Raw genomic sequence first — 24,048 nt, 5'->3', positions numbered from 1 at the left:
TGGCCTCTTTACTGACAAGTCACACCATTTGTATCTTTTGATTCTTTCTTAGTCAAACTAATTATTCGAGAATACCAATGAATTTGTTCATTACATAAATGTCAATCAACTCTAAAAACATGTTGCTCTTTGAGAATTAGGAGAATGTTTCTGGATATTGTTGAAGATGGAAGATACTGAAGTAACTGATGGTGATTATATGTATACAAAACACCACTGAGCCCAGTGCTTAAATACATCTGATTACACTTCGATCGTGTTCATTAACTAGTAAACAGCCTACTCTCACTATCATATATGGAGAAAGCAACAGACAAAACAGTAGAAGACATGGGATCTATCTTATATAAAGATGAGTCGTGCTCTCTCAATCTGCATCCCCAAGACCATCACTTCCATCGCCTCTCTTTCTGATTTCCGTGAACTGAGAGTTTGGTTTCTTCTTCTGCGATGATGCCACCTCTGCGTTTCTCCTCAGAACAGCTCCAGGTGATGGATACGGTCGTTGTTGAAACAGAGGACCCTGAAACACATATCCAATCTCACTAAGTTAGGAACTGGATTTTGTCACCATGTAGTTAATGAGGTAAGAATACCCCCAAGCTTTTTTGTGAGTCTCAATTGGCCTTACTGTGGCAGTTGTATCAGCAGCTCGTGGTTGTACTCCTTTCAGTCCAACAACCCTGCAAGATGCGAAGGATTAGATCAGCCTGATGTTATGTTAGTATAATACGCTTGGTTTGACATTTGGTATATAATTCTCCTCAGATCAGATGATGTAGCAGAGATAGAAATATAAACGATGATATACAAAGTGGTTAAAATGGGTGTAATGACATTACCAGCCACCCCGCGGAGCATCTGAGTAAGAGCTTGGGTCCATTGGATCCACCTCATCATCATCGGCATGAGCACGTTTTTTGCCTAATCCCTTTTTCATAGGAGGTTTTGAACTGGACCTGTTTCAATCATTTCCAGTTTTGCGTCATTTGTAAGTTGTAAATTACAAGAGTAAGTCAAATGGAAACGTCTTGGTACACTACTACATGTAATGTGTTCCATCCTTATTTTCATGTTGAAAATTTGGTAGACTCTCTCTAACAGAGATTCTGTCCTTCCGAAAAGAGGGATGAGAGGACTTATATCCAAACGAGTGAGTAGTCTAGATATTTGCTAACAGCTATGTGGAGGAGGACAAGAGTCACACACTCGTTCTCTAATGAACAAGAGTCAAATCTCGTTCTCTAATGAGACACTCAGTTTCTAAGAAATATGATAGACCAGAAGGACCTTTATCTTAGTACTTCAGATTCTGAAAGCTAGCTTACTTCTGATTCGGATGCTTTTGGGCAGAATCTCCTGCATTTGTGAAGTTGTTTAAACTTGCTGGCAGGTACTGACGTTCTGGGAGATTCAAAACTCTGCGTTCCATATAATATGAGTCCCCGTAAGCAAAGGCAGTGAGAGAGGCATAAGCTTCAAATCGAGCAGTCTCTATGGAGCAATCTAACTCAAAAAGCATAGCAAGAAAATGAAAGGGTTCCTACCTGGTACAGTGGATACAGTAACCCCATCCCTGGACAAGGCCCACTTCCCATCCCCCACATCCATAGCATCTTGGCAGCTGATCTGGATGATGCTCGCCCTTCCCATTAGCAGTACTTTGCGTGACAGCGTTGTTAGAGTTTGTGGAAGCAGGCTTCTGTAAAGAACTTGGAGGTTCCCACTGCGACACATGTGTCCTTGTATTGTAGTAATACTTATGTCCTGTGCATTAGGAATCAAAAGGTTTAAAGCTCAGGGATGCAACCAAAGCGGATCAAAAGATTAAGCAAGCATTGCGAGTACTGTAAGCAGTACAACAGAAATCAGAAGACTCTTCCATAAGAGTGCACAAACTTCCAGCAGAAAACACAAGGATTTCCTCATTCCTATTTTCTAACATGTGATGATGTAGGTTCTTTCCACGGTGATAAAGATCGTTATAAAATTCATTTAAAAGGAGAAACATATTAACCTTTTATAATCGTCCATATGCATATTTAGCAAAGAGATAGTCATAATGATGACTATATGAGTAAATAGCATACCAGAGGTTTCATCAAGTGTTTCAATCCAATCTTCTTTAGGAGGCAAAGATGGCGTGGTGGAAGATAATTCAACAGGCCTTTCCCATTGGCATGTCCCGGTATGTTGGTTATAGTAATATGTAGCACCACTTGCAGGATCTTTAGCATCTACCTGAATAAAACAGAACAAGTTTAAGTGGCTTAACAGTTAACACGAATAAACACATCATAAGAACCATAAGTGGCCATCTTAAAGCATTAAGGCAGTACTAAACGCATTTGAAGGATTTCAAACAATCAATACAGTTTCCCAGCATGCAGCATTTTGATTGTGTATCATTCATACCCATCCTAATGGTAAGGTGCTTGCATTTGTCGGAAAAGGTAAGTTTGTCTGTCTATTCCAACTAACCGCTGATGCCTGGAAAAGTAAAGAATCACAAGCAAACAAATACGTCAAAAAGGTCAGCAATAATAATAACATAACCTGAAACAAAAGGGGTTGAATCATGGTCAAGTCATAAGCGAACATATGCCGCTAAAGATAAAAGTGTGAGAGAGATGGATAATTACATCTTGCGTGTTAGATGAAGCAGCCCCTGTTCCTTCTCTGAGAATTCCCCTAGCCTTCAATTTTTGTTTGAGATATTCAGGCAAATTGTTTGAAGAAACATCCGTAGTAGGTTCAGGCTTCCCACTGAGCTCAGAGTGACCCGCGTACGCAGCTCCACCAGGTATACCATAACCGTTTCCCACATCCACATTACCTAGTATATATAGATAGATAAAAGTCGTTAATTGGACAGATTTAGTGAATTTTTCAAAAAATGCATGAGCTATGACTAACCTTCTCCGCATGTACTCACACTCCCACCACGCTTTGCCGCTGTTTCTGCTCTATGATTTGCAGTTAGCTTTAGCAAATGTTCCTACATAGTAACGACTATGTATTAAAAACTTCATGTCATGACTGATAAGACTTATTAAGCCATTAGCCGCTTGAGGATTAAAAAAAAAAAAAAAAAAAAACCTTTAGAGCATTGGGGTCAGTACGATCTCGAAGAATATCAGTATTATGCTGAGAGTCACCAGCTACTGAAGTCCCAGCTTCTCTGAAATTAGGGGAAAGATTCAATTTTTAAACAAATTTGCTAGACAAACCAACTAAAGACACGAAATTTACAATTTCCCATTGATAAGAACAGCAATATGTTCATTATACAGCAGAAAGACAGAACCTTTGACCTTGTATAATCTTCTGCGTTTCAATTTCCTGAAAAATTCACAACAATGAATCAACTTAACCACCTTCACCCACACGTCCTGGAATGAAAAATTTGGAAACTTTTAATCGAGGAAAGCACTATATAATATGTACTTGTTCTCGGAGAAGAGCATTGCTTGCGGCAGATTCAATGTCTTGATCGTAGGCAAGCGAGCTTCCATAACCATAATTAGTTGTCTGGTTATGAGCAGAAGAACCATTCTGATGATGTTGCAGCTCTTCTCCCATTATTCAGTTTCAACCTTCAACCTCCCAATCCAAAACCCTTTAGACACTGAGAGATTCAACGTTACCGATTACCAATCAAATTTCAACAAACCACCAGTACGAGCGATTGAGAGAGTCCGCAAAAAGAATCCGAACCGGCGAACCCTAGCTTTTATTTGGGCCCATATTTAAGCAATTAAGCCCATACACTAAGGACCATATCTTAAAAAGGCTCATATATTAGATAACAAGAATCCGAGTATTGTAAACAACGAAACAGGTTCAAAAAATCGAGTTCCATATTTGATTGACTCACTCATATTAACACAAATCCAATTGGCAAGTAGATTCTAAAATAGTTTTTGGATTTTGTTATCAAAAATCATTTTTTTCTCCATTCAAGATTTTACACTAAATAGATTCCCTAAAAAATAGGAAAACTAGTTTTTACTTTTTTTTGATAAAAAAAAACTAATTTTTACCTTTTTTTTACAAATATTAACAAAAACTAGAATCCACATAATTGGCGATTTTAGAAAAAACTTACCATTCTTTTTTTTTATCATGTTTCCTTATGTAAATATTTTTAAAATAACCAAAAAATAGCTTTATTAGAAAAACTAAAATCCCAAAAATCAAAAACCAAAAACTATAATCTAAAAACCATTTAAAAACCGTCTTCCATTCATAGCCTTAGTCTAAGCTTAAATGGTCTTTTCACATGCTTCGGTCTCTCGCGCCATACCATCATCATATAATTACGTTTTTTCTTTTTCTTTTATTCTTTTTCTTTTAGACTAGTCTTCGGTCTCTTGCACCATACCATCATCATGTACAGATGATGTAAGTCGACGACGACATGCACATATCTGTAGATATTTACTTTTCAATAAAGTGATACTGTGTTTTGAAAAAAAAGGCATTTGCTTACCGCGTTTTACCATATTTAAAAAAACTCATATATTAGATAACAAGAAAGTATTGTTAACGAAACAGGTTCACGAATCATACCCTATATTTTGGATGAAGTAACAAAATGTTAACATAACTATAAAAGAGATATCAGATATGATATAGCATTTCCCAAAAGTTTATTTTATTTGTTATACGTACACATATAAAAAAAAAATTTACTTATGTTTTGCATAACAAATGCTAATGTTTTGCTTTTTGTTTGTACAAATGCTAATGTTTCTTACGGACAACCTCATGGATGACCCTCTTCATGTTAGAAAGAAAGACCCACACGGCCGCTTCATCACATGCTTCGGTCTCGTCATCGTACCATCATAATTACATCGTATAAAGTTGATCATGTGACGTCACTGCTGGCGTCTAATGACTTTGTTGTTGTTATTCTTCTTCTATATATAAGAAGAATACGTTGTTTCTTTTTCTTTTGGACTAGTCTTTTGTAGAAATTTCCAACAGAAATATTTTAACATATGCTTATGATGCGTAGAAATTTCCAAATAAATTCCTTAAACAATGAACCGGTCAAGCTGAGGAGAGTCCTCTCGTGAATGTATAATTAATGATGTGCTAAAGTTGATTAAGAAAGAAAATAAAAAAGAAATAGCGTTAGTATTGGTGTGTGTGTGTTTGTTTGTTATTTCATTTTGTAAACAACGCACAACGGCTATGACTCCTACAAGTGGTAATCTAGTAATCGTAATGAGTAGAATATGTATGTTTATGAACTTTAAACAAATGCTATATGACACGTGAACTTCTCCAAAGATTTTTTTCAGTACTGAATCTAGGGGTGGATTATTCAACTAGTCACTAGATGATATAAGTCGATGACATGTACAAATTTGATGATATTACTTTTTGTGGATACACATTTCAATTTCAATAAAGTGATATACTCTGTGTCTCAAATAGTTTGATGTTTTAGAAAATAATCTTTGTCTCTCAAAGATTGATGTTTTGAATATTTTTAATAAATTTTGTTTTATTAATTACTGATGTTGTAGAATGTATAGAGTGAGAAAGTGAGAAAGTAAAAAAGTATCAGAAAAATAAATCATGAGAGGTCATAAATAAAATAAAAAAAATCATCAGAAAACACAATTAATCATATATTCCCTCTGTGTTAGTATGTGTGTAAAATCCTAAACATCTAACTATATGAGACAGTGGGAGTATTAATTAGTGGAACTATTTATTAGAATGGATATAGTTTATTATATATATGCAGTACTGAGTGGGTGAAACAATCTGTAAAAACTATTTTCAACATTTTTTAGTTATAAAAATCACTCAAAAACAAGTATGTATATATGACCTACTTCGAATGGCGTTCGTCTTTCACTACTCAAACACATAATCATTTCTAACGCGTTGAAAGACTCGATCATGTTAACACAGTATAGTTATTTGGGACTACCTGAAATTTTGAATATTATATAGAAACAGCAACAATCTATAATACTATAACTTATTTACATCAAGAAGACTTTATCGTATAAAGTTACTATATATGGTGAATTTATTTTTTATTTTTTTTTCCAGTTGAATAAAGGAAGATAGTGCTGTGAGTATGATAATCGCGATGGCGACGCCAAAAGAAAAAGAAGGTAATCACGGATCGCACAAAGTCACAAACAATCTACAAGTGGTACGACATACACTACAAGAAAACAGGCAAATAGCGACTGCACTATTAGTCACTATTTGGTCGCTAAACGGTGTGTTACGACTAAATAGCGACTAAAACTAGTAGTCGTAAATCGAGAGTCGCTAAAATAAATAGTCGTAAAATTAGTCGCCAAATAGCGACTACATTACGACTATTTTGCGTAGTCGTAAATTTAGTCGTAATATAGTCACTAAATTTAGCGACCACGTTACGACTATTTTACGACAACGCAAAATAGTCATAATGTAGTCACCAAATTTAGTGACTAATTAACGACTAATTACTGACTATAGTTGTATTCAAGTATTTATACATTATTGTATTTATACAGTATTTATACAGTATTTATACAAATTACATATATTTTATTAATTGTTTTAAATATATTTAAATTATGAATAATGTTTTAAAACATTATTTTTTGAGTACTATATTTATTATTATAAACCATGATTACAAAAAAATTGTATTACAAAATAAAATTAAAAATCATAACTAAAAATAAGAATAGATGAAAAACTACATAATAAATGGTTTGTAGCACATTCTCAATTGCTTTGTATTCCATCATTGAAGCCTAGGTAGTTCCCATTAATGTTCCAAGAGCAACTCATTTCTTCAGAACAAACAAACAAAAAATGTATCATGGGGACTCATTTCCCATTATCAATATAACACAATTTCAAAATCGAGACTAGAAATGAGAAACAATCGGGACAAGCAATTCACTATAACTAACATGTCTTCTAGCTTAAAAACGTGAGTGTGAGTAAGAAGATCGACAATGGTGACTCAAGTTAAAGAGTGCATATAAAACAGGTGTCTAGAGATCGGTATTACCAAATAACTCTTGACAAATTCAACAAAAAGCCTCACAAAAATTACAACAGAGGCTTCTAAACAAATGACTCTTTGACAGATTTAATAAAAGTCTCACAACAATAAGTAGCAAAGTATATATATTGTACCTTAATAGCGAAAGATACAATAGGATAAGAAAATGTCTTAACCAATGAAAGTTTACCTTACGCTCTGAAATAAAGTTGTACATCATGAGCTCTGTCTAAGAGTGTGCTTGGCTGTGGCTTTCTCTGTAAGCCAAACATCATCTTCGACCTAAGAACAATAGGACACTGAATCAGATGGTTTACGCATGCAACAATGTGACTTCAAAGAATTGAAGAGTAATACAAGAGTAATAAAATAAACATAAGGGTTTTACCTATCTTCTTCCAGCCAACCGCTTTCAAGCTTCTCCAAATCCAGTCTATTGATCACAAACAACAAAATAATATAGTAAACAAAAATCACATGTTCAAACCATAAGCTTCAAAGACACAAACACAAACACCAACACACACACATACCAGATTTTATCATATAAAATCACCAAAACTGAGGTGACTCTGTGAAAGAAGTGATATGCTTTTAGAGAGCTTAGTTTGAGTACCTTCGGTGACTTTGGTGACACTGAGGAGAGCCGAGTTGAGCCTTAAGTTCTTTAAGCCACAAGACTCAACCAAAACAGCTGACACTTGATCTGAGAGAAACCCACCAAAGAAAGCAAAAAAAAAACAAAACAATTTTGCACATAAGTACTCAAGAATTCTGAAAAGATGAAATAACAAAGCAGTTCCAGGATTTTTGAAAGAAAAGAAACCCACCTCCATGGAGACCAAAACAGATGGAGCTAGACATTTGAAAGAAATGACAAGAGATATACCCGCGTGGCAACAAAGCTATTGATGCGCTACTCCTTCCCTCACTTCTCCTTCATCATTCTTCTACTTCTTATCCTCCCTCATCTGCAATCACACAGGGGATGAGAAACGCGAAAAGGCAACTAAGTGGATCACATCAGCATTGGCTACCGATATCAAGCAGATAAATCAAACTCGTTTTCAGCAGAATCAAAGTGAAAATCTATGCTCCTACAGCGGAACAAGAAAAAAAAAAAAAAAAAGGGATAACAAATGAAAGCAACTACTAAGCCTTCAAGAACGTCGGAGAGGATAGGTGTGAGAGCAAAAGAGAACTTGACCCATTGTTGCTTGATAGAAAAATTGATTCTTTAGTCGACCCAAGTTTTCGGCTGTGCGCCGGAGAAGCACACGACTTGAATCGAAGCAGATCTTTCCCGGTTTTGAGATCCCAACTTCTAATTTCGTCGATAAATCCACGGCTTAGCTTTTTCGTCTTCTATGCCGTCTTCCTCCGCTTCACCTCTCAGCTTCTGCTTCTTATATGTCGTCTTCAAACCAATTCGAAGATTAAGGTCATTACAAACGTAGACCAGAAACCCTAATCCCAAAATCAGATTTAAAGGGGGAAATAGAGATAGAACAAACTAACCTTCTCCCACGGAAACCAGTTTCCCTTCTAGATCTGGAGATACGGTCGGAGGTTTGGCCGGACAGAGTCATCGCGATTCGAAGAAATGAGAGTGAGAGTTTCTCCGAAAGAGTTTCGAGAGTGATGATGATTTTTTTTTTCTAAGTGTAGTGTGAGGAATAGAGGCACAGGTTGGTGAAGGTTTCTTTGTTTGTTGATTTTTATTTCTTTTTTTTGTTGGCCAATTTTCAATTCATATCAAAATCCAAAGTGGTACAAAAGCCTCTCAAAGCCCAGACTAAATGATATAGTTTTATGTTTTTTTTTTATCAACAATTAGTTTCAGATTTTACAATGACTAATTTAATAAATTTTATAAGTAAATAGTTTTTGGAAGTATTAAATTATATATATACACTAAATAGTTTTAGATTAGATTTAATTTTATACACATAATGGTTATATTTTGGTTAAATGGTTTATAATTTAATTTCTATATACTATACATTATAAAAGTTTAAAATTTAAGATATAGGGTTTAAAGTACAGGGTTTGGTGTATAGGTTTATGATTTGGGGTTAAGTTTTGAATTTATGAATTATGAATTAATTTCTAAGATTTAGAGTTTATGATTTAGGTCTTGGGGTTTGGTTAAGGGTTTGGGATTAAATTTTGAAAATTATGATTTTCTTAAATAGCGACTGATATGCGACTTCTTAGCGACCGTTTACTATAAGTCGCATATTAGTCGCTAAATTGGTGACTATTTAGCAACTACATATTTTGGTGTGCAATATAGTCATAAAATAGTCGCTAAATTACGACTAAACTAGCGACTAACATATGCAGTCGTTAAAAAATGACTAATATACGACCAAATATTTGTAGTCGTAAAATAGTCGCTAAATAGTCACTACTTAGTCGCCAAAAATGACGACTACATATATAGTCGCCAATTGTAGTCGTAAAATCCATGTTTTCTTGTAGTGATACGTACGTACTTTCATTTATAAACGAAATAAACTGTTATATCACATGGAAGAGAAAAGAAAGAAAGAAAAAAATGTTATAGGTAAACCTCAGAATTTTGTTGACGTTTGAATTTTTTTTTTTTTGCTCAACATCAACTTTCCATTAACCAAAGTATTACAACTAAATGAAAGACACATTACATTCACTTCTAAAGACTTGGACCACAAAACAAATGCAATGGTTGATCAAGTACAACCCTGGAACAATAGGCGGATCCAACACTATCTAATCGAGAACTATTGCATTTTTTAACCACAACGAGATAGATAACACACCACAATTCGGAGTGAAATCATCTCTTAAACCACCTAAATTGACCTAGTGATACGAAAACAAATACTAACACAGAGAAAGCCAAAACTAATACTGAAGAGCAAATCAAAACCAAGCTATGAGCTCCTCATGATCAGCGTGTAGAACTTGTCCCAATAGCATCAACACCCAGAGTCGCATCATCAGTATGTAATCGACAACCTGACGCTTGAATTTATATCTACGTAGATTAGTATGTAATTACGGTTTTTCTTTTTTTTAGTTAACAAACTGTATCTCCATCCAAGTATCACTTAGATTAAGTATTTTATCAGAGGGGAAAAAATGAACTAATTAGATTAAGTAAGACTTGTTTTGTTTTTTCTTTTATAAATGGCTTTGTTAAAGACACAAATAAGATATGTGGGAGGGCACCAAAAGAAAGACCGAAGCTCCGAAGCTGAAAACGAGAGATTCTCTATCTTTTTCTCTTTCTATTATGCTATGGTCTTTGGTCCCATTGAGCAACAAAGCATTAAATCTAAGCATTAGAATCAATCAGTCGTTGGAAATTGACCTTTTTTTTTTTTTTTTTTTTTTTTTTTTTTTTNTAGAATCAATCAGTCGTTGGAAATTGACCTTTTTTTTTTTTTTTTTCTATTTTGTTATTTGCATGTCTTTCACGGCGTTGATTGGGATGACTGAAAACATATACATAGATTGAATCTATTTGTAGATATTCTTAATGGATCATTGCAACTATATTATTGTTTGAATATTTTTAATACCTGAATTTTGGATAAACCCCATTAATTATTTTTTTTGAGAATCTACTGGGGAAAACACTCCTATCCATCCAAAAACCGATTTTATAACAAAGAAAGAATTTAATAACTAGAAAAAATGGTCACTTGATCGGTCTTTTTTGCTCTTTTTGGTCTTGGGTTAACCTTTTCTCGGTTGCTAAAAATAATAACACTATAAGCAAGTTTTGCTATCATAATAATTCAAGAATTTTACTAATTCTACCTGATAAATAAATCAATCTCTCACTCGTTGAACCAAAAAAAAAACAAAAAAGAATTTCGTACGAGTAAAACTGTGTGACACGTATCTCTCTATCTATCTCCGCTCAACGCGGTTTCATCATAGCTTCTCTCTCTATCAGTTGACGACGACGCCGTCCTTATAAAAACCCTTCACCCTCCCTCGGCCCCATTCTCACCTCTCTCTCTCTCTCTAACTTCTTCTCTTTTCTAGAAACCTTTTGAGACTCATCTTCTTCTTCTTCTTCTTCTTCCACTTCATCACTCCTCTTCAGCGGTGGTACTATATAATATATGGTGACTTCCGACGGATTAACAAACGTCGATGCTTGGTTGTATCGACAAGGTTTCAACGTTGATTCATGGTTGCTTACTGATACCTTCTCCCACGACAACGATTTGCTCGCAAGAGCTCTTCACACCACCGTCGTCACAGCGTCAGCCACACCACTTCCCTCTTCTTTCTTCGATTCCGTCTCTCACCCTGTTTCTTCAACTCACACTACTCTCTCCTCCAACGTCTCCGCTGGTTCCGATCCAGAAATCTTCGGCGGAGGAGCTAAACGGAAACGTAACTGCCTTCTTGCGGAAGGTAAAGCCACCAAGCGCAGGTCTCGCCCTTCCAAGAAATCTCACACTACTTTCATAACCGCGGATCCAACCAATTTTCGCCAGATGGTTCAGCAAGTCACCGGAGCCAACTACATCGTCGATGACTCTTACTCCTTCGGAGTCTTCGCTCCGATCCTTAAGCCGGAGCCGCTTAGGCTCGTCAACAAACTTCCCAAGTGTACATCGGATCGATCCACGGCGGTTCCGATGCTAGATACATCTGCATTTTTATCTAACCATCACCAGGAGAATCTAGCAGTTGGTAACGCTTTCTCCGGTAACAGCGGCTTAGGGTTGCAATCAGCCAAGTCTAATGCTGCGGTAGACGTCTCCGCCGTGGACTTTGATAGTACTAACTCAACTTTTCCGACGCTTGAATCATGGAAAGTTATGTGACGACTAGCTCGTAATAACTTTTGTTTTGATAGATTTTGTTCTATGCATCACCCTTTATGAATAATATCAAATCTTGTTCATAGTTTTTGTTTATCCATGTAATGGATCAAATCGGTTTCTGTATTGAATTTAAAACTCTTTTCTCGGATAAGTCGCAACAAAACTATCTGTTTAACATATTAAGCTAAGCATGATGTGTGTTAACTTAAATTTGAATATGAGAGATAAAACAAAATTCTGAGGTGGGGGTTAGTTGGTGGTATAGGAAACTGAAGCTAAAGTTCTTTATGCGCATTAGTGTAATCATTAAGAGTCTTCTCACCGTTGAAATTAGAGAAAAACTATATCACAAGATATTTCAACGAAGCAGGGTCAATATCTTAACAAATAAGACAATCAAATACGTTACCACCACTAATCCCAAAAAATGTCTTCATGCATTGCCTATACAAATTAAGCTAAAATAAATATATTTTTGTTTTATTAGGGATGTCTCAAAAACAATTGCGTGTAGTAGGACTTCTCATATTAAACGATTGATATCTGGAGAGATATAAATATTTGTTACAAAAAAAAAAAAAAAAAAAANGATAACACTTACGATATACCACAGTCCATAGACTAGCACAATTATATCATATGTCCGAGTGAAGAATACAGTGCCGCATTCCGTCTTCATGCCCAAGGAAAGAGATTTCCATCCCAACAAGGTAAATAGTGCTTATCCTAAGAAAGTGAAATCTTGAAAAGTGGCTAACAAATGACCCACACCGGCCACACAAACCCATCAAGCTCACAGAATTAAAAATCGAAGTCAAAGTAGTAACTTTGAGTCCTCTTTTTCACCCTTCATCCTTATGTGTCTTTGATTTCTCGATTGATTCTATTGCCTCTTCAAATGATTTCTGAAAATATGTGGATTGTCCATTTATTAGCTGTGGTGAATGGTGATAATCCAGATTAAGCATGTAAACAGAAAGAAATAACACATGCCCTCGTTTTTCTCACTAATGGAAAATTGGAAACCAACCATCAATATCCTCAGTAGTAATGCCTGAATTTACTCTCCCATTCTAAAATCCAGCACATGTGGGATTTCCTAAGTTCTGTGACAAGATGGCATTTTCTCTAGTCCTATTGACGTGAGAATGTTTTCACCATTGCTTGTAAATTTACATTTTGCAACTATTGTATGTCTTGAAAACCCTAAGACAGAAAATGTTCTCATAAACGGTTCAATATGTTGCAAATAGCATATATAGGTTACAGTCTAACTCTCAGTACACGACCCTGCAACACCAAGCATATATACAGTAGTCAATGGTTTGAACAAATTCTCCCTTTTTACGCTTCTAAACCTATCTAGTGTGCTACAAGTAGGAAAACTAGTTTTTTGGTCAGCATTAATTCTTGGATTTCATACTCGTTACAGCTACGGCCACAATACTCTAGGTGTGCAGAAATAATCACCAAGCACATTGTGTTCACAAGAACTTCAATCTAAATCAAATATGCGAATTCATGCACTAAGATGCATCCAACAGCAGGAATAAACCCAGTTGAATTTTGCATAAATTACCAATGCAAGATTATCAAATTCAATAGCTTACCCCAGAGTTACGCATTTTCCATAGTGTTTCTCCGCTTGTATCGATTGCAGTAAATGCAAAGTACAAACCACTGGAAAAACAAAAGATAAGAGACATGAAAATTCCATAGAATAATCAAACTACAGGTAAGATGATGATGATTACACAAATAACCATGAAAATTCCATAGAATAATCAAATCCTCTTCACAAGGAATTTGCCAATTACAGCAAAATACTCAGATACCAAATCAACCAAAAGACACAAGTAAAGAAGTTGTCACATTACCCAGCTAATGCGAGATTAAGTAGAAACGCGCGAGTAGTCAAGTACCGAAACGTCGAATCAAACCCGCTCCTGAAACTAGAGGACTGACGAGTCTTCCCGGAGTAACCATAACCGTAGCCATACGCTCTACCACCACGATTGCCATACGGATTACTACTATAGGAACCACTGCTCGTACGGCGAAAGCTATCGGAATCGCTGACAGCGTTATAAGAAGCGCGTTTCAGATCGTCGTTCAAAACTTCGTACGCCTCCGAGACAAGCTTAAACCGCACGGTGGCGTTTCTCCGAACGTGATCCGGAGACTGCGCGTGCTTATCCGGATGATACTTTATCGCCAATCTCCGAAACGCATCCTTAACCTCCTTCTTAATCGCGTTTCTCGTAACGCCTAGAACTTGGTAATGATCCACCATCGGCTAATTTTTTCAAACCTAAATCGGAATCGCAAACACCTGAAATTGAGATCCGCGATTTCTCCTGTGTTTATAGCTACGCATATACAAATATGATTGATTAACGCGAATCTGAGCTCGTCTGGGTAACATTTGAAGATAACAAACAAATCGGAATCGTAAAGAATTTTTAGCGATAGAAGAAGACTTCGTGGCGCTTCAATGGCCGCTTCCTCCCTCACCCACAACTAAATTATGTTTACTTGCTAATATTAAAAAATATTATTGGGCCGAAGCCCAATTTTTGTTTTTCCTTGAGACCCAATAATATGTACTAGTAATAATTTTTAAAAAAATTTTGGACAAATAATTAGTTGTATTTTCAATATGATTTTAGATTTTGTTTAAATTACAAAACCTATTATTGCTCAAGTTTAATCAAATCAACATCGACATATGTAGTAAAGTTTGTATTTATTTCGTTCTGGATTTGATGTAAAATACATTAATGTTATTTTTGAAACAAAGATAGCAAAAACATTTTATTCTGGAATATGACAACAACATTGATCAGGAGTAGGACAGGTGCCATAAGAATAACCATTGTGGAAACAATGAAGGGTGCAGCCGCGTACTGATCCAGAATGACATAATGTTGGTTCTTGAAAGCATTGACGATTCTTTATTCCATAACCTATTTATTATATCAAATAAAAACATCATTAATCCAATATGTACATTCATTTGAAACAGAACAAAATTTTGTTCACAATATATTGAAAAAAAAATGAGGATATAAGAATAAACGAATACCTGGACCACTAGCCGTTGTCATGCGACAATGGGCAGAAGATATGATGAAGAAGATGGTGAAAACAAATGCAATTAAATGTTTCATGGTGATATCCATTTCTATATTCTCTTAGCTCTTTTTTGTTGTTCTTCTTCTTTGTTTAGACTGATTATACATATATATATATATAGTGAGATATCCTATTGGAGTATACACCAAGGAAGATCGATGAAGTATCTATTTAATTAAATATTAGTCCATGCGTATCATATATACTAAGAACTTATTACAGGATCATATTTTAGATTTGGCGAGTAGATATGGTCTTGTAATATAAAGGGGTAAGTTCTTCATCGTAAGAGGTATTTTTCTTGGTCAAAATTTGGAAAAGAACATAATCTTTCTATTTAAACACATATTGACCAAAATATTGTAATTTATCATGGTCGTAAAGATTAGTTAACATACCCTCGACCTCACAAAAAGATACTATTGTTATACATTTTTTGTGTGATTTTTGAAATAAGTTTTGTAAATTTTAATGGTTGTAACTTGTAGTTGAAATAAGTTAAGTGATACACAATGAATGAGATAAGTGTCAGTTAACGATTTTTTCCCTATTTTATCTCATCTAAAATATATTCTGTTTTATCTAAATTTCTTTATACTATTATATTAAGTTATTAACTAATACTATACAATTATATAATTGAAAAAATACCAGTTGAACTAGTAAAAAATATATTTTTTTTTTTTACTTTCTTTAATTGTCGGCTCATCTTCTTCTTCTTCCAAATTTGGCTGGAAGAATCAAGGGAACACCATCAAGCGCTACCGAGTCCCCATGTATGTTTTATTTATTTATTTTATTTTATTTATACAGAATAAAGTTTACAGGTTAAAAATAATTAAAATATCAAAAGTGATAAATGACTATATCCTACTATATTAATTGAGAATTACAAATATAAAACTAATCTTAAAATGTGTAAAAAATTACATTCAATTGTTATTAAAAAAACTTAATTAAAATAAAATATTAATTAAATAAATATTTTTAATTAGAAAACGATTGATATCTGGAGATATAAATATTTGTTGCAAAAAATCTAAAAAGACCATAACACTTTCGATATACTAATATACTTTACAGTCCATATATATTGCGTCTTTATGTCCAAGTAAAGAGATTTGCATCCCAACAAGGCAAATAATGGGGTTTTCAAGTTCCCATAGGTTCCTTCATAAAAAATAAAAGATTAAGGTTAAAATCCATACTCTAAGAAGTTTTTACGTGTCTTCTAATCTTTTGATATTATTCTATTCAATTTTAATATATAAAATTCATTAATTTTCTAGTATTAATTAAAACTCACAGATCGATGATCTATTTTAAAGACATAAAAACAATTACATAATATTGAATATGTATTCATTCATATGTCTAAATCTTTTATTTATATTAACAGAATATTATATAATATATTACATGTTTGAAAAGAAAATAAAAAACCCCATGAATCTTGAAAATTTGTATTCAAATTTTATATACAAAAACATTTTTTTAAATGAAGTAACAAAATGCTAACGTAACAATAAAAGAGAGATGATATAACATTTCCTGAAAGTCTATTTTATTTGTTATCAAATACATACATAAAAAAATAATTTTCCTTATGTTTTGCTTATGCTTTTCTTTACAAATGCTAATGTTTTGCTTTTTTTTATTTAATTTTTTATATTAAATACCAACTTATGGGGTGGGGGGAATATGTTATTCCATAGTTTTGGTTGAGAAAAATTTTTGAACATGCTTTTTTATTTGTTTTCCAAATTAAATTAATATATTATAATTGTTATGGAAGACATGGTGTTGCTGGGTAAATTCCTTTATATGGGTGATATTATTGTTGGTGCAAATACATGGATACGAAAGCAGCAATTGTCTTGAAAAGGAGAAGGATGCTTTGATGGAGATAAAGGAATACATGCTCCCACGATCGACAAGGAGAAGGATGCTTTGGTCTTGTAATGTATAAAGGGGTAAGTTCTTCATCGTAAGAGGTATTTTTCTTGGTCAAAGTTTGAAAAAGAACATAATCTTTCTATTTAAACACATATTGACCAAAAGATTGTAAATTTTAATGGTTGTAATTCGTAATAGATTAGTAATATACCCTCGACCTCCCAAAATATATTGTTATAACATTTTTAGTGTGATTTTTGAAATAAGTTTTGCAAACTTGAATGGTTGTAACTTGTAAATCGAAAAAAAAAAACAGTAGTTGAAATACAGTGAATGAGATAAGTGATATACAATGAATGAGATAGTGTCAATTAATGATTTTGGTTGTATGTGAGGTGGAGATAGTAGCCATTTCTCTCAATTTCTCAAAAATATATTGTTATACTTTAATTAATGTGATTTTGATATATCATTTGCAAATTCCATTAGTTATAATCTAAAAAAGATTAATCGATTCTTTTCTCTCCATTTAACAAAGAAGGTGGTTATAGTTTTTCATGTAATTTTTAAATCAAACTTTAGTTCATTCTACCCAAAACTAAAAATAAACTGATGTAAATCTTCACCATTAGTTATCATCTAAAAAAGATTAATCAATCATTCTTTTCTCTCCATTTAACAAAGTAGGTGGTTATAGTTTTTGATGTAATTTTAAAATCAAACATTAGTTCATTCTATACCCAAAACTAAAAATAAACTGATGTAAATCTTCACCATTTAATTAATTATCTTCAATAAATTGTTAAAATATAACATGGCCGCGTATAGCTATAGCACATGAAACGTATTGGACTAAACTCCTATGTATTTTACATTCATTAAGTTGTATATCGACTTTGTTTTACATTTTGTTCAAATTGCAGAAGCTATTGCTCAAGTCTAATCAAATTAAATTTCATTTAGTGAAGGTTATTTATTTTATTCTATATTTTATGTATAGATAATCAAAACATTTCCAAAATATTGATGTTATATTTCTAGCAAATATCAAGACATTTTATTAAATTTATTTATTTTTGTTTTTGAGTGTAAATTAAATCGTACAACAACATGCATCAGGATGGCTAACACATAAGCCAGTAGCATAATCATGATCTCTACAATAATCTTTACAGTCGCCTTCTCCACCACGACATAAGTATTCATAACTCTTGAAGCATTGTCTATCTTGCTGCTTTATTCCATAACCTATTAATTTTGTTTTGAATAAAAGAAACATTGACCCAGTACATACATTAATTGAAAACAAAACAAATTTTTGTTCATAATAATGAAGTGATGATATAAAGAATGAACCAATATACCTGGATAACTAGTTTTCATACGACAATTAACAGATGATATGATGAAGAGGACAGTGAAAACAAATGAAATTAATTTTTTCTTGCTGATAGCCATTTTTGCAATAATCTCTTAACTTTTTTTCTTGTTTTCCTTCTTCTTGGGTTAGACTGATTAGCTACACTACTGGAGTATATATACCAAGAAAGATCAAGGAAATATCTATTTCATTTATTACTGACCCATGTGTATCACGAAAAAAAATCTCTATGGTTGGGGTGATTAGGAATGTCTTTATGTTGTAGATAGTATAGGATCATATTAGTTTTGGCAAGTATATATATATGATCTTCTAACATGGAAGGACACATAAATTCTACTCAAGTTCTCTTTGACTCAAAGAGTTTCCTGGTCTGAGAGTAAAACAGAGGCAAGATGTGTGAATGTCAACACATCTGGTCGGCAAAGAGAGATGTGGACGCTTGTTGCTCTTGCAATGACATGCTGACCATAATGTTCAGCTCAAGGAATATCGGCTGCATATAGAGAAGACTGACCAAACATGTAACCCATTGTCATTTTAAGGTTGTTAATAAGGTGCTCAATTTCCCTTATGTAACTTCTTATGCAACATGAATCTAGAAAACATATATAGAAGCAAACAATACATGTTAAATTAGTCTGGGAAAACATGGTCCTAACATCTTTACTGTTCAGCCTCTGTTTTCAGTCCTTCAAAGTAACTTCTATTTGATAAAGTTTTGTTTAGAATTTTGCTATAGATCTTTTTTAATAGATAGATATAATCATAATATATAAAAATAATGATATTATATTTCAAGGAAATGAATACATATTTTGGTTATATATGTGTAGTTTCTTTTTTTCATTTCGGACCCCTGGGAGGGAATGGAATACTACAACAACATGCATCAGAAACACACAAGCCATAATAATAACCATGATCTCGACAAAAGATAATGCATTTGGGCCTCCCTCCAGTACGACATTGATATGTTCCATAGAAGCATTGTATATCCTGCTGGTTTATTCCATAACCTATTAACAAAAAAACAAAAAACAAAAACAATATGTACATTTATTAAAATGGAGAAAATCATATCCATAATTATACAATGTTGTATTAAAATAAACTAGTGCCTGGAGTACTAGCGGTTGTCGTACGACAATTAACAGAAGATAGGATGAAGAAGGCACTGAAAGCAAATGCGACTAAAATTTTCATGGTGATACTGATACCCATTTTTATGATTTTTTTTTTCTTAATATGATTGTATTAGTTTAGACTGATTGTTTATATATACTAAAACAAACATACATTAAAAAAGGTACTTATCCTAGTCAAAGTTGGGAATATAACATAATCTTACAACAGATTTACTTGTAAATTTATTGTAGTCAAAAGAAAAATACTTGTTGACAAGACAGATTTAATAATATAATGATTCTTTTACCTAATTACATTTGAACATTAGTAAGCTGGTATTTATGCAGTCAAATATGTAATTAGGTTTCCTATATTAGTTAAAATTTTGAAATAAGAATTTGCTCCACTTCATAAAATATGTTGAAGAGTTATTTATTGTTTCAACAAGAATGCTATTATTTATTTTTAATGTGATTTTTCAAATCAAAAATTTTAATTTATTTTTTTAGTTTTTATCCAAAGCTAATAAACAATTAATTTTAAGATATATATGTCAGTTTTGCTACTTTCGCTTAACTCTCGGCTCTCGAGATATAATTGTGTCAAGTAAGTCTTATAAAACACACATGACGCACCGCGCACACAGGGAATTATAAGTTAGAGTTGTTTGATTGTTAAAACAGAAAATGGCGCGTGCGGGAGAAGTAATGAAAATTAGGGTTTTGGAGGGTTGCGAGAAGTAAGGAGAAAAATTGCTGTGATGGAGAGATTTGCTATGTTAAGGATGTTCCAGAGAAGAGAATGGATGTTGGTGTTGACGAACTTCCAATGGCCGAGGAAAAAAGCTTTAAGGGGAAGAGAGAGAAACAACTCTTTTGACACAAACCTTAATTAGCAAGAAAACAGAGAGAGAAAGAGAGCGGAGGAGGCCAGAGAGCGAGTTTACGTCGAGGAGGAAGAAAGAAAGAAGCCAAAAGCCCAGGCGGCAGCGATTTGAAATCTCCGGTTTCCTTCGCTGGCCGCGACAACGACAACACCCTAAGCAGACAATATGGAGATTACGTTTTTTGGTCGTTTCGTCGTTGATTCTGAGGCTTGAGGATTAAGAAGAAGAAGAAGTAAGAAGATATTGGTGAAATGGGGAGGAAGAAAAGTTGTCATGTTCATAGTGCTCCTTCCGACGATGAAACCATGTTTTCTCAGGATCGTAAACCCAAGAGGATCTACCAACTCTGGCCGGGTAACAATGTAAGCCCATTTTTAATACTTTCTCACTATAATGAAACTTTTCTGTTGTTTTTGAATTTGACAAACAAACAAAAGGGTTTTTGTAATGTCCTGACACAAGATATATCATGTTTCGGAAAGAGATTTGATACTAAACCCCTGATTTGTTAATGTCAGAACCAGCTTGATTGATGACTTGTCCATGTTTCTTGTTTTTATGTTTTAGAAATTTTATTGCGGAGGGAGACTAGTCTTTGGTCCAGATGCATCTTCGCTCCTTCTCACCACAGTTATGATTGGAGGTCCTGCTCTCACTTTCTGCATCCGAATGGCTTTTATGATTGGGAAACGCTATCCGTTGTTCCACTCTCTTGTGTTGTTGGGTGCACTGTTGCTCACAGTCTTGGTATAACCATATTACAAAATGTTTCTTTCTTTGTGAGCTATGTTGCCCTTTTCTGTATATTTCATGTATCTTCTTTGCAGGATTTCACATTTCTCTTCTTAACATCCTCGAGAGACCCCGGGATTATTCCTAGAAACAAAGAAGCACCTGAAGCAGAAGGGTTTGATATGATCACTCAATCCTCAGAATGGGTAAACAACAAACTTGGTAATACAAAGATACCTCGAACCAAAGATATACTGGTGAATGGCTACACTGTCAAAGTTAAGTTTTGTGATACGTGTTTTCTTTACCGTCCTCCACGCGCCTCTCACTGTTCCATCTGTAACAACTGTGTCCAAAGATTTGATCACCATTGTCCATGGGTTGGCCAATGCATCGCTTTAGTAAGTCTTCTAAATTAACAACCTTTCCTTTTGAATCTCTTGAAACAAAAAGTGTAAATAGGATCTGTGGTTTTTGCAGCGAAACTATCCGTACTTCATCTGTTTCATATCAACTTCAACACTCCTCTGCTTGTACGTCTTTGTCTTCTCATGGATCAGTATGCTTGAGTTACACGGCAAGATGTTGTTAGTGGTCATCGCAAACGACTTCGTCTTTGTTGTTCTCATCCTCTACTGCTTTGTCGTTGTCTGGTTTGTCGGCGGACTCACTGTATTCCACCTCTACCTCATCTGCACTAATCAGGCAAGATCCTACCTTACTCTTGCTGCTCTGTTTNTCAACACTCCTCTGCTTGTACGTCTTTGTCTTCTCATGGATCAGTATGCTTGAGTTACACGGAAAGATGTTGTTAGTGGTCATCGCAAACGACTTCGTCTTTGTTGTTCTCATCCTCTACTGCTTCGTCGTTGTCTGGTTTGTCGGCGGACTCACTGTATTCCACCTCTACCTCATCTGCACTAATCAGGCAAGATCCTACCTTACTCTTGTTGCTCTGTTTTGTGTTCTGTTTTTGCAAATTTGTTTGTTTAGTTCGCTTGTAATTTTGACTCTTTTATTACTATTTTGCAGACAACTTATGAGAATTTCCGGTACCGATATGACAAGAAAGAAAACCCTTACGGAAAGGGTCTCTTCAAGAACCTATATGAGTTGTTCTTTGCCAGAATCCCACCTCCTATGATCAACTTCAGAGACTGGGCTCCAGAGGAAACTGACGTAGAGGTTGGATCCATTGCATCTGAGCTAGACCGAACGTTTGGACCTCGAGGAGATAAATATGATATGGAAATGGAAATTGGCGGTTGCAAAAACAGCAAAGGCGGTTTGCTCCTCCAGACACTGGAGTATGACAACAGAAACATCGAAGAAACTGTCAAGAAGAAAGGTTTAGGTGAAGGAACCATTGAGACCAACACCGTGTTTCCCATCCCAGGGATTCAAGAACCCGCGTATATAACAAGAAACTCGAGTGTTGATGTGAGATCGAGGTAGGACAACAACAAAGAAAAGAAACCATGGATCACAGAACATAGATCTTTTGCAGAATCTTTGCGTCTGTGAAAAATGCTTGATTACTTGTGTAAACTATACTCTCTTTATTTCTAAAGCCATACGCTTTTTGTCTTCGAGTAAAATTAAGAGATAAAAAGGGTACAGGAGTAGTCATTGCGGCGCAAGTTTCTTGCAACACAGGTTTATTCAAAACAGTTTCTTCCTTGGTTCTCCTTCACTCATTTTGGTTTCTTGAATACTTGAAAATAATATAATGGCGACGAGACAGAATCAATGTTGGAAGAAGAAAAGAACTCGTAAACTTAAACACAAGTCAAAATGGGAACAAAAAAGCTCTCACCTTTACAATAAATAAATAGAGAATCGCTCTCAAGATGATGATAATAATAATAATAATAATGAAGAAAAGGAACAGAAGAACATTAACAGCCAAGGGAGACGCAGAATCTAATCCTTTTCAAAGAACATGTACAAGAACAGAAAACAAAGGTCCCAAACTTTTCAGACTTGGCAAAACCAAAGGATACGTCTCATCGTGAGGCTTCCAGTCTCGGACAGGTTAAGCAGAGAGAGAAAGAGAGAGAGAGAGGGCACCTGAAAGAATGTTCAAAAGGAATCGAATCTTTACATATAAGGACCTCCATTATCTGGTATGGCGAAACCCCATTTTGTTTCTTGGATCAGAGCTTAGCCTGAAGTTTCAATTTCTTTCCCATGATCTTCTGAAAGATTCCTCTTTAATCTTCTTAACCAAATGTCGTAATCTAATGGATATGGTGTCCCACATAAACTATCAACGTAGTCTGAAAACGCTTTTAAAATGGTTGAGACATCGCCTAGCTTCTGCTGAATCAATCTTTTTGACCAAGAGGTCTCTCTCCATTGAAGAGCTCCTTCAACTGAATCCAATTCAGGGAAGTCTCCAGAACAGAAATAAAGCATGTAAATCAAGCTCTCTGCATCTGAGGCAGCACATAGTTTCCCTTCCTGAAGCGCATAAGTCGAGGAGAAATGAAGATTCATCGCTGGTCGATCTCTATCCTCAAGCACAGCGTGACCCCAACCAATAAGTACAAAGTAAGGATGTCTTACACCCGAAGTGACATAAACTACATTTTCTGGTCGGATATCACCGTGTCGGATCCCAACTGAAGAGGAGGAAGAAAGTGCAGATAAGCAATCATGGCAACATCGAATAGCTTCTTCTTGACCAAACCGGCCCCCATTTACCAAGTCAGCTACTGTCTCACCAACCGGAGTGGTCACAAGAATTGGAGTTCCACACCAAGGATGATCACATCGTCCACCTGAACTTGGTTTTTGACATTGCCCTGGGTGAAGTATCCGACCAGACCCATGGAGCTGCGGCAGGTATTTGCTAGACAGTCCTCTCTGTTTCATAATACTTAATATCTTAGTTTGTCTTTGGACCTGATACCACAAGTTCATGTCTTCCCAAGCTGGTTCAAGCTGTGAAGGAGGAGAACCAACATACAAGAACACAGACTTCCCTGCATCGTCCACTGGTGATGCAATATGA

The 24,048-nt window shown here is 34.8% G+C and overlaps 6 protein-coding genes and 1 long non-coding RNA gene across 11 annotated transcripts; 2 read left to right on the top strand and 5 right to left on the bottom strand.

The window, feature by feature from the left end:
- Window positions 137-3,705, bottom strand: LOC104782591 (polyglutamine-binding protein 1). Of its 2 annotated transcripts, XM_010519281.2 has the most exons (12): window positions 3,448-3,705; window positions 3,308-3,342; window positions 3,100-3,181; window positions 2,917-2,998; window positions 2,643-2,836; window positions 2,416-2,490; window positions 2,091-2,241; window positions 1,548-1,767; window positions 1,329-1,421; window positions 843-959; window positions 632-683; window positions 137-523 (listed from the first exon to the last, which is right to left on the bottom strand). In XM_010519281.2, the coding sequence occupies exons 1-12, from the start codon at window positions 3,580-3,582 to the stop codon at window positions 368-370; spliced, it is 1,392 nt and encodes a 463-aa protein (XP_010517583.1). In that variant the 5' UTR covers window positions 3,583-3,705; the 3' UTR covers window positions 137-367. The 2 variants fall into 2 exon arrangements, with proteins under 2 accessions (XP_010517583.1, XP_010517584.1); XM_010519282.2 differs by lacking the exon at window positions 3,448-3,705 and having other exon boundaries at window positions 3,315-3,326.
- Window positions 6,659-8,889, bottom strand: LOC104793010. Of its 4 annotated transcripts, XR_769151.2 has the most exons (7): window positions 8,558-8,881; window positions 8,247-8,456; window positions 7,870-8,010; window positions 7,656-7,745; window positions 7,428-7,472; window positions 7,230-7,321; window positions 6,659-6,821 (listed from the first exon to the last, which is right to left on the bottom strand). It is a non-coding gene; the product is annotated as an uncharacterized LOC104793010 (long non-coding RNA). The 4 variants fall into 4 exon arrangements; XR_769152.2 differs by having other exon boundaries at window positions 7,573-7,745; window positions 7,870-8,456; window positions 8,558-8,889; XR_769149.2 differs by having other exon boundaries at window positions 7,870-8,456; window positions 8,558-8,884.
- On the top strand, window positions 11,030-12,045 carry LOC104793009 (calmodulin-binding protein 25-like). The gene has a single exon (XM_010519279.2). The coding sequence runs from the start codon at window positions 11,161-11,163 to the stop codon at window positions 11,872-11,874; it is 714 nt and encodes a 237-aa protein (XP_010517581.1). The 5' UTR covers window positions 11,030-11,160; the 3' UTR covers window positions 11,875-12,045.
- LOC104793008 (chaperone protein dnaJ 72) lies at window positions 12,386-14,375 on the bottom strand. Its single transcript, XM_010519278.1, has 3 exons — window positions 13,752-14,375; window positions 13,485-13,554; window positions 12,386-12,779 (listed from the first exon to the last, which is right to left on the bottom strand). Exons 1-3 carry the CDS (start codon window positions 14,165-14,167, stop codon window positions 12,717-12,719), a joined length of 549 nt encoding a protein of 182 aa, XP_010517580.1. The 5' UTR covers window positions 14,168-14,375; the 3' UTR covers window positions 12,386-12,716.
- LOC109133451 (defensin-like protein 107) lies at window positions 17,957-18,394 on the bottom strand. The gene is made up of 2 exons (XM_019246566.1): window positions 18,270-18,394; window positions 17,957-18,153 (listed from the first exon to the last, which is right to left on the bottom strand). Exons 1-2 carry the CDS (start codon window positions 18,361-18,363, stop codon window positions 17,999-18,001), a joined length of 249 nt encoding a protein of 82 aa, XP_019102111.1. The 5' UTR covers window positions 18,364-18,394; the 3' UTR covers window positions 17,957-17,998.
- On the top strand, window positions 20,317-22,657 carry LOC104793007 (probable protein S-acyltransferase 2). Its single transcript, XM_010519277.1, has 5 exons — window positions 20,317-20,662; window positions 20,868-21,047; window positions 21,128-21,433; window positions 21,513-21,737; window positions 22,065-22,657. Exons 1-5 carry the CDS (start codon window positions 20,552-20,554, stop codon window positions 22,485-22,487), a joined length of 1,245 nt encoding a protein of 414 aa, XP_010517579.1. The 5' UTR covers window positions 20,317-20,551; the 3' UTR covers window positions 22,488-22,657.
- LOC104699375 lies at window positions 22,764-24,044 on the bottom strand (the record flags this gene model as incomplete). Its single annotated transcript, XM_010414689.2, has 1 exon — window positions 22,764-24,044. A coding segment is annotated over one exon (849 nt), but the record flags the coding sequence as incomplete, so codon positions are not given.

This window comes from Camelina sativa, chromosome 6 (assembly GCF_000633955.1).
Source record: "Camelina sativa cultivar DH55 chromosome 6, Cs, whole genome shotgun sequence".
Taxonomy (NCBI): domain Eukaryota; kingdom Viridiplantae; phylum Streptophyta; class Magnoliopsida; order Brassicales; family Brassicaceae; genus Camelina; species Camelina sativa.
This window is presented reverse-complemented; position numbering and strand designations above follow the sequence as displayed.

Coding starts and splice junctions, on each gene's coding strand:
- LOC104793007 (XM_010519277.1), top strand. CDS start 20,552: ATGGGGAGGAAGAAAAGTTGTCATGTTCATAGTGCTCCTTCCGACGAT. Junction 20,663..20,867: donor AACTCTGGCCGGGTAACAAT/GTAAGCCCATTT, acceptor TTTATGTTTTAG/AAATTTTATTGCGGAGGGAG. Junction 21,738..22,064: donor ACCTCATCTGCACTAATCAG/GCAAGATCCTAC, acceptor ACTATTTTGCAG/ACAACTTATGAGAATTTCCG.
- LOC109133451 (XM_019246566.1), bottom strand. CDS start 18,363: ATGGCTATCAGCAAGAAAAAATTAATTTCATTTGTTTTCACTGTCCTC. Junction 18,154..18,269: donor TATGAAAACTAGTTATCCAG/GTATATTGGTTC, acceptor CAAAATTAATAG/GTTATGGAATAAAGCAGCAA.
- LOC104793008 (XM_010519278.1), bottom strand. CDS start 14,167: ATGGTGGATCATTACCAAGTTCTAGGCGTTACGAGAAACGCGATTAAG. Junction 13,555..13,751: donor CTTAATCTCGCATTAGCTGG/GTAATGTGACAA, acceptor TTGTTTTTCCAG/TGGTTTGTACTTTGCATTTA. Junction 12,780..13,484: donor GGAAAATGCGTAACTCTGGG/GTAAGCTATTGA, acceptor ACATATTTTCAG/AAATCATTTGAAGAGGCAAT.
- LOC104793009 (XM_010519279.2), top strand. CDS start 11,161: ATGGTGACTTCCGACGGATTAACAAACGTCGATGCTTGGTTGTATCGA.
- LOC104782591 (XM_010519281.2), bottom strand. CDS start 3,582: ATGGGAGAAGAGCTGCAACATCATCAGAATGGTTCTTCTGCTCATAAC. Junction 1,422..1,547: donor TACTGTATCCACTGTACCAG/GTAGGAACCCTT, acceptor TATGGAACGCAG/AGTTTTGAATCTCCCAGAAC. Junction 524..631: donor CTGCTGATACAACTGCCACA/GTAAGGCCAATT, acceptor TATGTGTTTCAG/GGTCCTCTGTTTCAACAACG.